General features: G+C 41.0%; 1 protein-coding gene across 3 annotated transcripts in view; it reads right to left on the bottom strand.

The window, feature by feature from the left end:
- GPR155 (G protein-coupled receptor 155) overlaps positions 1 to 14,513 on the bottom strand; it is a 54,322-nt gene that overhangs the window by 30,838 nt on the left and 8,971 nt on the right. For 2 of the 3 annotated variants that reach the window (XM_014570181.4, XM_006116492.5), the window contains exons 2-3: positions 6,641 to 7,152; positions 1,956 to 2,355 (exon numbers count right to left, since the gene is read on the bottom strand). In XM_014570181.4, the coding sequence (XP_014425667.3) occupies positions 1,956 to 2,355; positions 6,641 to 7,106 (866 nt within the window). In that variant the 5' untranslated portion in view covers positions 7,107 to 7,152. Of the gene's footprint in view, positions 1 to 1,955; positions 2,356 to 6,640; positions 7,153 to 12,995; positions 13,188 to 14,513 lie in introns of those variants that run through there. The other variant, XM_075933658.2, reaches the window with a different exon arrangement.

Below are 14,513 nucleotides of genomic sequence, written 5' to 3' on the forward strand. Positions count from 1 at the left end.
CATCATGTTTGAATGAGGGAAGTTTTTGTTTTGTTTTGTTTCCTTCCTTTTCCTCTTTATAAAATTCTGGGTTTCTATTATTTCCAGCCCAGCTACCAGCTCATTTGAAGAAGTGTGGTTGGCCCACAAAAGCTCATGATACTATATATATATATATTTGTTAGTCTCTAAAGTCCACAGGACTACTTGTTTTTAAAGTTACAGACTAACTTGGCTACCTCTCTGAGACATGATATAGACAGAAGCAGATCCAATCTCAGAGTCACTATATAAATTCTCTAAAACAATTTACTCTGGTTTTTGGATCAGAGCCAATGCTCATTGATGTCAATATGAATTTTGTACCAGCACCAGCAAGAGCAGAGCCGGCTCCAGAATCCAGTTTGAGATAATTAAGTTAGGCTTTTTTTTTTTCACCTTTCTACAGATCAGGCAACCAGATGTAGAACTTGAAAATAATCTAGCTGCTGGCATGATTTTGGGGATGCTGTGTCTGAGACAAGATATAGTAGGAATTCTATTTTTGGTATCCTTCTCATCTCCCAAACAGTCCATACATCAGCAAAATTACTGAGAAAACCTACATATACCTTGCTCTGTTAACTGAAGAAAGATGTCATATACTGACAATGGCTCCTGGGGGAAATCTATACTAGGACTGGGGAAACCCCACAGGCTGCAGAATAAAGAAGTGGGCAATCACATATGTTTGAACAGCCTGCTGTAAGAGTCCAATATTTACAAGTAAAACAAGTATTTTGTCTACAAAAGCTCAGGTTAAACAATTTTAGGCACCCTGTCCATTCTTAAAAAGAAAACAAACAGCAAACATCTAATGTAAGAGGGGAAAAAAATCTTTTGTTTGGTGAACTGAGCAAAGAATCAGTGGAGTTTTTGCAAAACTAAAAACAGCATTCATGTACTACCCGGTAAACCTTTCTACTTAGTCTCCAAACATCAGAGACAATTTAAATCTAACAAGCTTTCAAAGAATTTTTGTATAAGTTGCATTGATCTCATAATATGCTGAAATGCTTTTTATGCAAAGTCAAAAACCAAAGGCAGGAGACTAACTTGAGACACCTATCTCCTTGGAAAGGAAAATTTACCTGGTTTTCAGAGGTGCGGAGCATCAACAAATGCCACTTAAGTCATTGGTAGCGGAAGGTGCTCACTCACCACCTGCATATGGAACACTGAGCCTATCTTTAGACATTTGAGTTGGGAAATATTGACCAAGATTTCCAAGCAAAAAAAGATTCCCTTAGAAATGCTGTGTTAGGACAACTTTTCTAGATGTGGAGGGAGCAGGGAGAACCAGGAGCAAACAAAATCCACACAGATTCATATAGGCCTAGTAATTTACAGCTTCACTATCACTGATCTGGGTTATGCATGCTAATTATTTTTACTCTGCCAACATTTAAACTCCTCTTCAGATGACATTTATACTTCTTTGCCTCTATTGGAGCAGTAATACTGTGATGAGAATTATAGTTCCACAGCAAGGAAAGAGTGCAAAGTTCATCAATAAGAACATTTATCTCTATTTAGTGAGGGCAAAGAGATGGCAGAAATTACTTCATTGTCAAATCAGCTGAATTTTAAAGGGAAACTATGAATTTAAATGTAAATTTTAGGTATAGTTTTATAGTCTAATGTGGACAGAAGTCAGTTTTAAAAATAATTTAACCCAAAATACACATTTAGGGAATGTAAACAATTCTGAATAGCACAAGAAATTAAAACAACTCAAAAGCAATTAGGAACAAATACAGCTCACCAGTTTGACTAGCTAAGCAAGTTAGAATGTTTTTTTTTTTAAAGAGAGATCTGTTTTAACAGATACGGATAAGTATTAGATATATTGACTCTCCAGATAACACTTTTCTAAATATTGAGATATACAAAAATATTGAAACATGTAAATACAAAAGCAAACATGTCAAACTTACAGTTTAGCTGTGATGAGAAGAATCAGTGCAACAAATGCATTCTTTGTCAGTTTTTTTATTTGTCCCACCATAGTGAGACCAAGATAAAAAAGTGCTGAGCCAGAAAATGAACTGGCTAGTCCATCAAGGAAGTTTTCAAAATACACTGGAATCTTCTGGCCAAGAATAAAATTGGAGGCAATTCCTATGAATACCATGAATACTATTGGGTTCTGCAACACTCGAAGGAGCGCAAGACCCACTATTTTTATTTTGTTGTGTGACATACTGCGATTATCCCTCCATTTCTGGATTTCACATAAGATAAACCCAAGAGGATTTAGCATCATAAGAGATATTGGAGCCACTAAGTAAATGTACTGGAGATACTCTGGGTAAGTGGTCTGATATAAAGCTTCAACTAGAAAACAGGAAATGGAGAGTGATTACTGACAATGCTTTAACAAAGATATACGATTCAATACTAAAATGAATTGCTCTCTTAAACATACAAAAACATGTTCTTCATGCTAATGAAGTTAGCTTAATTAACAGTTGAATATTTTTACTGTTAATGCAAAATGACAGTCAGGATATAAAGAAATGCATAGTTAATTGTCATTAGACCACAGATATGCATTGAAAATAATACAAATGATAAAAAGTTAATTATCCTATGTTGCTTTGCTGTAATATAAATATTTCAAGGGCCAGATGACTGATTCATTTTGAAACCGTGTTCTAATATTGCTGTACAACCAAAAAATACCACCACCATATGGCCTCTACTGTAGACTGTTCCACATTTCAAATAAAATATATGTGTTTTGTTTTATATTCCAGAATCACAGTCGAGTTACTGAATATTATTAATACAGTTTGCATAAGAGCTCAATTTGCAAATTGTTTTTTTCTTAGAAGTCTTTTAGATCTCTTTGAAATGTAACCAGCCGCTTGATGTACGTATGACAGGTGTACTTCATCATGCTATACTTATGCTCTTTTTATGACACTCTATATTACAAATTAAAAGATACATTAATGCAAAACAAATAATCATGTTCTATGACTACTCAGGTCAGGAGCTAGGATTTAGGCATCTTGGGTTCTACAGTCTGGTTTTGTGACCTTGGGTGAACCACTTTGGGCTCCCACTTCAAAGGTACTGAGTGCAAACAGTTCTCATTGACTAGCCTGATTTTCAGAATTAACTACTTTGTAACACACTTTACACAGGTGTAAAAAGGGTGAGAGATATATCCTCATAGGACTACTGTCAAATAATTACCTAGAGGTACATACATATACACACTGTAGCATTAACAACCCTTCCCACATCTTTTAGGTCATCAGACCTGCAGGGCAGCATCTGTAATTTCTATATGTTCTGCAGATCTCTACCATAAGAGAACTTTCTGAAATAAATATTATTCTTGTTTCTGTTGACAGCCTCTTTACCTGTGTCCTAAATGAAAAGACCAACAAGATACCAGGCAGTTAGCTATGTAATGTGCTAGTCAGTGCTAGAAATGTGCTAGTCAGCTAGAAATGAGTGCTGAGGGAAGCCAAATTAGTACCAAATATGATAAATTAAAATCCACTAGCACATTTCATATTTGATATAGAGCAGAATTGGTTTTGCAAGAAGCCTAAGATTTACACAACCCCTCATCTCTTTAGCTTCAAGGACAAAGCAGAGAACTAGCTATCTGCTAGGGCTAGGCTAATTCCTTTGGTTAGGCAGAGCAAATGCTATAAAATAGGTCAATTAGTATCTCTAAAAGTGACTAACAACAAGAAAAATTCCAGAAGGCAGGAGATTGGAAATGTAGGATGAAAGCTTCCATTTGCATGGTTCTAAGCAGTATTTGGAGAAATAAAGGTACAGAGGAGCAAATACTAGGAGACTCAACCAGACTGCTCAACAGCATTGATTATAATAGTGAAAGAATTCAAAATATGCAGAGGGCAGGGCATTTTCTAAAAATAGTGACAACCTCCTGCTCAGAAAGACTAAGTCAGGGGAGGGAGATTGGTTTTATGAACTAACACCATGAAGATCAATAGGATCCTACTGTTGCTGAGTGGAGGTCAGGAAATTTTTTTTTTTTTTTTTTTTTTAAACAAGGACTTTCTGGCTTTAAAAGAACACACACCTGTAAGACTCATTGTTCAGCTATTGACCTCAAATTACATGGTAAAACACTTCATTGCCTGTTTACAGCTCATTAACTCAGCATACTTTGCATTACTCACAGTACTTACATTATCAGTATGTTTAAAGGGCAAGTTATAAGGACTCTGTTGTGCATTATTATTATATTATAATAATAGAAGCCAGAAACCATCTGGATTTGCTAAATCACTTAGGGATGTGAAGATTTAACCAGCTAATCAGTTAACAGGTAAGCCTCACCTTTAGTGGGTGAGACTTATTGTTTAAAGTTAACTGGGGGGGGGGGGGGGCGGGGGAGGAGATGACTTCCGCCACTGACAGGGGCTTCCCTGGCTGGACAAAAGCAACCCCTGCCTGTGGCAGGTCCAGGCGCCCCCTTCCAGGCAAGGGCTGCTTCAGCTGGGATGCAGGAGTAGTCCAAGGATTTGCTCTTTCTTTTATCCACAAATGGAGCAGCATGCTCAGCTCTCAGATACTTCTTGGAGCTTTACAAGAGGAGGGGCGCATGCCTGCAGAGCAGCAGAGATCAAAACACAGAATGATCAGGACAGGCATTGTGGGTGGGATACTGGTGGAAACCAGTTTTGTGGACAATAAAGGGAGGGAAAAAGAAAAATGTCTCTTTTAGGGATGGAAATGGTTTTTTTCTGACAAAGGCATATTGCAGTGTGTACATTCTCACCATTTTGTTGCCAAAAGGCAATTTTTGGCAACAAAAACTTGGTAGTGTAGAGTAGATAAGGCCCTACTTCACCTTTCCCAGGTGACTACTGAAAATACTCCAGACCACTCTAATAATGGTTTGCTTTCCTGCATCTACAGTAGAGACTGTCTATATAGCACTGCATCAAGAAACATACTCTTACTTGATGTGCAAGCATTTTCATTGCAACTAGTGTTATTAAGTCTTCCATATTTATGCAACTTGAAGTTTTATCATTTGGCGAACAAGGGAAGATGAAATAGTATATAAATGTACAATTAAGTTGCACCTTCAGAATGTTAAAGTTTGGGGCAACTCTAGTAGCCTGAATTGAAATCAGCATGTTTTCTAGGGGCGTAGTAAACCCTTAATTATCCATTCATAATAAGATTTTTATTCCACATTGTAAATTTGTGGAAACACAAAAAATTCTGAAACAAAAAGAAAGCTAACATTATAAATGATGAGCCTTTGCAGCCACCCATAACTCTGTGACAACAGTACAAAGAGCAACATGACTATAGGACATCAATATTTATTTCAGTCAAATCTACCAGATGTGTGTGTGAAGTCATTTGGGGGGGATGGGAAGATGTCCAATCTTTGCGGAAGTTTTGTACTGCAATATATATTGCATTAGAAATATTTACTGTGCATGAAAGATGTATAGTTTTAGGAAAGTTTTCACACAAAACTAAATTTTTATTTAAAAGGTACATTTAAGGGAAGTTTATTGCTCACAATTGACATCAGATTGATTCCTTTGGAGAATTAAATACTCTCTTTATACAGAAAGAGTACAGCACAAAAAGCAGTAACACAAAATTCCTTAGTCTGCCCTGCTATTGTGCTTCAACACGGACTTAACAAGGCTCACTGGCGTGCATGACATGTTAGTTTGGCCTATTTATTTATTAGTTTCTCTATTGACACTGCTAACATGAATGTGGACGTCTGTCCACTGAAAACCAAACTAAGATCACCAATTCATGATATGGAGACCACTGAACAGCTAAGCCTAAGCCTAAGCCTAAGCCTAAGCCTAAGCCTAAGCCTAAGCCTAAGCCTAAGCCTAGGCTTATCGGGTAGTTGAGTCACTACACAACTACTCACTCCCTGCCCCTTGCTGCCTCTATCAGAGGCAGCAAAACGGGGAACTGGAGCAGGTGCTGGGGGAGCTGGCTTAAAAGCCAGCTCCCCCCAGTATCATCTCCATGGGGGTGGCAGGCGGAAGGGAAGGGGAGAAGGCTGCAGGAGAGGGAAGAGAGGCAGCAGGAGGCCTGGTGCAAGATGGGACTGAGCAGTCCTGGCTCACGCTGGGTCCCAGACCGCTGCAGCTCTGCTTTTTAAATGTACTAAGAGCCACCGAGTCCCTCGCTGCTCCTCTGCCTTTTAATGTAGTAAGAACCAGGTGGCTCATACTACACTTAAAAAGCAGAGCTGCAGCAGTCTGGGACCTAGTGCAAGTGAGGACTGATCAGTCCCAGCTTGTGCTGCCCCTAGTAGATAATCCCTTTATCAACTAGTCGATGGAAATTCTTCCCTACTTCTGGTCCCTATATACTTGGGGTAGATGCAAACTGACAAATTACAGCCAAAAGACTCTATATCCTATTCTGTATTCCCAGAGTCATCCAGTCAACACATCTGAAGTCATAAGCATGGCTCTGTGCAAGTATATTTGTTTGCTGACAGCCCAAGTTTGCAGAGTGTAAAACAGTTCAAATTTAGAAGCATGTGTGTATAAGACTGTACAGAGAGCAAGTGCCTAGGACAATAAAAAACAGAAGTTAACAAAAGAAGGAAAGCATAATTGGTAATTCTTACCTATGGGATACCCCAGTGCAAAGTCATTGCTTTGTGTAGCAAAAATAGGGAACAGTCCTGCTTTGCTAAACCGACTTTCAGGACTGGCTACCAATAATGTTAAAATACAGACCAAGAAAAATACAGAAGCTTTGGCAACCAGGATGCTAAAAAGGAAGGACCAGTTCACATTGGAAAAATTAAGTACCACCATGTTTTTGAATAGTAAAGCTGGGAGTGCAAAACAAGAGACAAAATTTCCCAGTCCTTTGGCCTGAGTTGACGTGATGATGTTGGCTCTTCCAGCTATATATCCACAGAGTATGATGCCAAAGCATTGTAGCAAGGCAGGGAAAAGCCTACTTATTGACATAGAAGGAGAACTGCTGGTAACATTGAATTGATCGTCCAAATTGCCAGGCAGGCAATGTGACATGTTGGCTGAAGGGGAGAGGTTCTTTGCAGAAATGTCTGAGAAAGTATCCATCTTCTCTCACCGCTCTTTTTAAAAGCACAGTTAGAAATGTTCTGATCTGTAAAATAAAAGAACAAAACTGTTACTCAACTTCTGAGTGGGTGTGCATCTCACTGATTATTTTAAAATGCACTTCCAAGTTCCTCCCACAAGGACTTTATCTGTCACCAGACCAGATATGACAGCTACTGAGAGAAACAAAACTGATAAATAGAATGAGTAATCCTGTGGCACATTTGAGACTAACAAAAATATCTGTATAGTAGCATGGGCTTTGATGGACAAAACCCACTTCTTCAGATAACCCTCCACTCAAGTTCATCTGAAGAAGTAGGTATTGCCCATGAAAGCTCGTGATACCCTTAGGCTACGTCTAGACTGGCATGATTTTCCGCAAATGCTTTTAACAGAACAGTTTTTCCGTTAAAAGTATTTGCAGAAAAGAGCGTCTAGATTGGCACAGACGCTTTTGCGCAAAAGCACTTTTTGCGGAAAAGCATTTGTGCCAATCTAGACTCAGTTTTGCGCAAGAAAGCCCCGATCGCCATTTTCGCCATCGGGACTTTTTTGCACAAAACAGTTTTTAGCTGTGTACACTGGCCCTCTTGCGCACAAGCATTTGCACAAGAGGGCTTTTTCCCCGAGCAGGAGCAGCATAGTATTTGCGCAAGAACACTGACAATCTTACATTAGATCGTCAGTGTTCTTTCGCAAATTCAAGCGGCCAGTGTAGACAGCTGGCAAGTTCTTCCGTAAAAGCAGCTGCTTTTGCGGAAAAACTTGCCAGTCTAGACACAGTCCCTGAGAATAACAAAAATATATATAGTATGTCTACACCGCATTCCTCTTTCGAGAGAGGAATGCAAATGCAGACAAATGAAATTGCAAGTGAAGCGCAGATTTGAATTTCCCGCGTTTCATTTGCATAATCACGTCCAGCTGCTATTTTGAAATACCCTATTTCGAGATAAAAAACGCTGTGTAGACGCGGTTATTTTGAGAAAAAACACTTACACTATTTAGTGTATTTCAAAAAGCAGCCGGACGCAACTATGCAAATAAAATGCGGGAAATTCAAATCCGCGCTTCATTTGCAATTTCTTTTGTCTGCATTTGCATTCCTCTCTCAAAAGAGGAATGCAATATAGACATACCCTAAGTTGCCACAGGACTACTTGTTTTTAAAGTTACAAACTAACATGGCTACCCTTCCGAGACTGATAAATAGAAAACTTAAAATCCATTAGGTGGATCCCAAATGTACATTCTTCTCTCCTTAGCTATTTTTCTCTTTTGCTGACAGTGGCAAGTACACACACTTCAGCAAGAGTGCAACTGTACAAGTAGGACAAATATTAAAGCCACTTAGGTTTCTGCTTTAATTCTAGTATACATATCAAATTAAACATTGATGCTCATTGTAACTCATGAGCTGAAACAATGAAAAATCAATTGACTTACAAGGTAACATGACTTGCGGATTTTCTGTTATATTCCCTGGAAAAATCTAAAATGTATTTAAAATAAATAAAGGCACATTCATCTCCTTAAATCAAAAGAAAAATAAGTCACTGTGAGGCAGTGTTCCCTGTAAGCTGTGCACTTTTCTAGATGCTCAAAAGAGATTCAAATGCTGCCCAGCTGATTAGCAGAGCAATCACAACTAGGTTTTTAGTTTCCACTGGTGGTGCACGTTCACTCAGACCAGGGAGGACATAAAAATTTATTCTGCACATGGATGGAAAAGATTATAGGGAACATAACTGCAAACTATCACAAAGTAAACCTAATGCATTTGGTCTTGTTAGACCAGGACTGAAAACTAATTTAACCTACATGGTCATATCAGCCAGTGTACACAACATTGTTTTTAAAAACAAACTATTTTAAGTAATTTATGTCTCAGGTATCCCAAACAGGCAGCACTATTTTAGCTGAAATAATATTTAATAGCCCTCTTTAAGAATCTTTTCTAACATCGTGAAAAATGAATGTGAGCACAGTCATAAAAATGTACATGTTTGTAGTGTAGATGAGGGGAAGGAGTCTGCTTTAAAAAAAGTGAGTTTTCCCAATGCACGACACCTTTGTGGCAAACCTGAAATCTAAACCATTTCAAATGAGGAGTTACAAGCAGTTTCAGAGCCAATGCCTTCTCTCAAGTTCCTTAGTCAAATTGTATTGTTATACAACCCATTTATATATTGCAAAAGATTTCTCTCCTCCCATTTCTGATGATGCTGAATAAGACACCAGTCCAAATGGGCAAATGACTAACTCTGCTGAGGAAATAGTAACTGACTAAACACATCAGAAGGGTAGCAGAGTTAGTCTGTACAGGACAAACTTAAAAACAACAAATAGTCTGGCAGAACTTGTCGGTCATCTGAAGAAGTGGGCTGTGCCCACAAGAGCTCATAATACCATACATGTTTTGTTAAGTCTTTAAAGTGCTACCAGACTATTTGTTGTTTGACTAAACACCGAGTGCTGTCAAATGCAGAGTGAACAATCTGATTCAGTATAGTCTATTTGGTTACAATATTGCTTGCAAATGGTGGGTGTTAACATTTTCAGACAAAGTTGTGATTTTTAAGCTGATCTGCCTCTTTCATCAGACATCAAATGCTCCCCCCCCCACACACAAACCATCTCATTGATGACTACAGAACCAAAAAAATGTGTGTTTGAACCCATCACACAAATTGATCATTTGTTCATTTGAAAGGACAAATGATATAATTTGATAAGAAGAATGCAAATTTTGAATGTAAGAAAGCAAAAATATTCTCTCAATTATTCAGACAGTTCAAATGTTTTCTACAGTCTTTAAAAATTGGCTGATGGTCATGTGGTTTTTAATGCTGTCAAGTGATGGGCCTCCTGTCCAAAAGCAAGGAAAGCACATTTTAGTTTAATATAGTAATACATGTTTTGAATGAACTGCTTTCTCTTTACAATGCTATATGGCAGGGATGGGGAAATTTGTTTGGGTTGGGGGCCACTGATCACAACAAAAATCAGTTGGGGGACACACACAAGTGAGACACAAAAAGAAAAAAAACGTAACTGATGTGGCTGCCGACCGAGAAGCAGAAAGGCACTGCCCACGTTCCCCTCAGACACCAGAGTATAGGCAGGCCCAGGCTAGTAGATTTTGTGGGCTCTAGCCCACGTGGGAGGTGGCCATTAGAAGGGCAGGGGGAAGGAAGGGACTGGAGTGCCAGGACAGATTCCCAAATATTAGGGGAGAGTCCCAAGCCTCGGGGTCCAGATTCAGGCAAGCCAGGGGCCACATATGGCCCCTGGGCCTTATGTTCCCCCACCCCTGCTATATGGCATTAAAATGTAAGATTAGTGCTAAGCAGACTAGGAAATAAGGAACTAGCTTCCTCCCTTTCCCACTGGCTTTATTCTCTGCCTGACTTCTGGGACCTTTTGGAGTCAACAGGGAACCTTACCAATTTAAAAATTTACTTATTTTATATTTTAGATGTGTGTGTCTGTCTGTCCATCTGCAAGTCTGTTCAATAACTAAACGGTAAGAGCTAGGACCAACCAAATTTGGTATGCAGCTTCCTCTTATAACAACTTAAAGCAAAGCAAGGGTTTGTTTGTGCCAAGACAATGAGATGTGCGTGGAATTTGATTGTTTGTCATAAAATGGTAAAGGAGGGTGACGACTAAGGGACAGAAATGGGGACTGAGACAACTATAACCCCACTGGTCCAGTAGAGGGACAGTAGTGAAGAAAGGAACAGCTATACACTATATATTTCAGAGAGTTTATCTGTTTGTGCATCGGTGTGACTGTCACCCAGCGAGGGGCACGTACCTCTCACCCAGTTGTGCCCACTGCAGCCATGGAGAGAAGATTCTCACCTGACCTAAGCTGCTGAGGTAAGAGAGGGCTGGGAGTAGTCCTCTCTCTCTAGCCTGCATACTAAACCCCTCAACCCCCGCGCCACCCAGAGCAATGATTTAAATGAATTAAACAAAACCTTTTGGAGTTAAAGATCCAAGCAACACTGGGTAAATCTTCTAGTTTAAAAATAAAGAGAGCAGTATTTCATCAGCATTGCCTAATGATACTCAATAAGATGTTATAGAGGCAAATTCCTAATCAAGAATAAATTCCACAGAAGAGCTCATGATTTCCACCCAGGTGGAAAAAAAAACCAGATCATTGTTCTAAGCCAATTATTCTTGTAACTAGAATAAAACCTGCTGAGAAACCAGACTTTCTGCATCATTCACCTGCTCAAGAACTCAAAACAAAGTATTAATTTTATTAGAGATGGTGTGGTGGCTGCTTGGATCACAGATTTGGGTAAGTACCTATGTAGGAACCATTAAAAAAGTAGGAGGGGGAAAACTTTGTTTAGTTCTAAAACTCAGGGGCTGTGTCTAGACTGGCAAGTTTTTCCCGCAAAATCATCTGCTTTTGCGGAAAAACTTGCCAGCTGTCTACACTGGCCGCTTGAATTTCTGCAAAAGCACTGACGATCTCATGTAAGATTGTCAGTGCTTTTGCGGAAATACTATGCTGCTCCCGTTCGGGCAAAAGTCTTTTTCCGAAAAACTTTTGTGCAAAAGGACCAGTGTAGACAGCAGAGATTTGTTTTCCACAAAAAAGGCGATCGGGGCTTTTTTGCGGAAAAGCGCATCTAGATTGGCCACGGACGCTTTTCCGCAAAAAGTGCTTTTGCGGAAAAGCGTCCTGCCAATCTAGACGCGCTTTTCCGAAAATGCTTTTAACGGAAAATTTTTCCGTTAAAAGCATTTCCGGAAAATCATGCCAGTGTAGGCGTAGCAAGGGGCTGGCTACACCGGCCAACGGGTTTCTCTGAAGAGCGATAATTTGAGAGACTGGCCAATACCTGGCGCAGTGCAGCTCAGAGAGAGAGAACAGAAAGCACCAAAGCAGAGACTGAACCAAGCTCTAGGAGTATAACCCTGAAAGGGGGGAAGAGAAAGAAGAGAGAGGAAACATCTGGGACTGAGTGGTAGCCAAAAGGGGGTCGGAAACATAATCAAAGCAACTTTCTCTTATTCTTTTGATTCCTTCTGTGCTCAAGGAAACAGGAGTTTGTATGTTCTCGGTAAACAGACAGATTTGCAGCAGACATGGCTGTCTCCATCATCAATTTCTTCTTGCAACTGAAACTGACTGCAGGACTGTGAATTTTGGCTAAGGGCAAATAAAAGAACATAACATTTTTCCCTCCTAAAATTTTTCCCACAACTGACACTAGAATAGACACAACAAAGGCATTCTTTACCATAGGCAGACAACACTGTAGTAAAGATATCAATTGCTGCTCTAAACTCTGACTTACAAGCAGTTAAGCACTGATGCTAGAACAAGAGTGGAGATTTTAAGAAAAATGCTAATGTACACAAGGCCACAGAGATTCTGTTTTTTCCTATGCCAGTTTCACACAAGTATGTGCCGGTGAACGTTAACGACTGATGAATTGCACATCTTGATAAAGCTGAATATTCTTTACATAAGCCACCCCAAAATGTAATCAGAGAAACTTCTTTAAATTTTTGTATTAATTGGCCATCTGAAGTGATTTTGATTAGGTTTCCATAATCTTGCATAGAAAAACGGACTGGCTTTCATGTTATACTTAATGGATCTCAAATCCAGTTACTGTTGTCATTTATGATTGGAAAATACTTCATGATGTTTATGTATAAATCACAAAGATGATCTACAATGTCCTGGCCAGGAAGAAGAGTACAAGAGAAAGCTTGGGGCAGAGTTGTCTGGCCAGGAGGGAGAGTACAAGAGGGGACTGGGGGCAGGGCGTCAGAGCAAGCTGGGAATGCAGGGTCTTGGCGGAGCGAGGGGGATATGGGTGTGGGATCTAGGCATGAGGGGGGACCGCTTACCTGGCTTGGCACCCTCTGCAGCAGGGAAAGCCTCCAGGCAGCACACACTTGTTCCTGGGGGAGAAAGGGAGCTCAGCTCCGCCCTGGCCCTCGGCCCATGCAGCGGGGAACCCAGTGCAGCTGCAGCACCAGATCATGCTTCCCGCTGACAGGGTGGGGCAGAAGTAGAAACCTCCACCTTCCCTGCCAGATCAAACGCTGCCACTTCTCCAGCAGGCTGGGGAGTAGCGCAGGGGAGAGAGAGCAGCAGCAGCACATGGGGGGCAGCAGAGCCGGAGCGCACCCCAGGTGGGGGGGCAGAAGAGCCAGAGCTGGGCTCCATGCAGGTGGCAGTTTTAAAACACCGCCATCTGAGAGCAGCTCCTCAGCTCTGCCCACTCCTCCCCCTCCCAGCAGCAGCTGTAAAAGTCGCCACCTGCACACGAGGAGGAGGCTGCAAGGCCCCGGCTCAGGGAAGTCCTGCGGGGTGAGGAGGGCCCGGGCCATGCCGTGTGTGGGGGTGGAGTGGCCAAAGCCACATGCCCCCAGAAGCCCGCCCCCACCGGCAAAGCCCCTCTGGGAGCTGCCTATGTGTTGTGCAGGGGACGGGGGAGCAGATTTTTTTCACAGAACCCCAGGGTTCCACAGAGCAGCATTTGGGAAACACTGCTCTAAGCTATGCCCTTGTAAACGGGTCTTACAATCCCATAGCAAACATAGACTGGGGGGAGGAGAAACTCTTCAGCTTGTACACACTCCCACACAACTGCCAGAGCTGCCAATTATGGAGACAGACACCCACAGCTGCAACCAATAGAGGGAAAAAAGGCCTGAGCAAGAACAGACAAATTAAGGGGGAGTCAGAAAGGCCTGGGACAGCAAAGGGCAGACACCAGGCTGCTTTCAAGAAAGTAACCAAGAGAGTTAAGCAGCCTGTGAGCCCTAGAACTAAAAAATTGCTAGTATTAATTAGAGGTGAGGATTCAAAAACTCACCAGATGGAAGACAAGCTAAGGAGAATCATCCAGAAGCTGGGGCCCCTCAAAAGTTCACAGCAAGAGATGGACACAGATTTCTATGCACCAACTTTTGAATTCCTCATTCCTGGTGTTTTCACCTTTTGGCTGCGTCTAGATTGGCATGATTTTCCGGAAATGCTTTTACTGGAAAAGTTTTCCATTAAAAGCATTTTCGGAACAGAGCATCTAGAGTGGCATGGACGCTTTTCCGCAAAAGCACTTTTTGCAGAAAAGCATCCGTGCCAATCTAGATGCGCTTTTCCGCAAAAAAGCCCTGATCGCCATTTTCGCGATCGGGGCTTTTTTGCGGAAAACAAATCTGAGCTGTCTACACTGGCCCTTTTGCGCAAAAGCTTTGTGCAAAAGGGACTTTTGCCTGAATGGGAGCAGAATAGTATTTCCGCAAGAAGCACTGATTTCTTAAAGTAGGAAGTCAAGTGCTTTTGCGGAAATTCAAGTGGCCAGTGTAGACAGCTGGCAAGTTTTTCCAGAAAAGCAGCTGATTTTCCGGAAAAACTGG

Source organism: Pelodiscus sinensis, chromosome 7, assembly GCF_052426305.1.
Source record: "Pelodiscus sinensis isolate ZL-2025 chromosome 7, ASM5242630v1, whole genome shotgun sequence".
NCBI classification, from domain to species: domain Eukaryota; kingdom Metazoa; phylum Chordata; order Testudines; family Trionychidae; genus Pelodiscus; species Pelodiscus sinensis.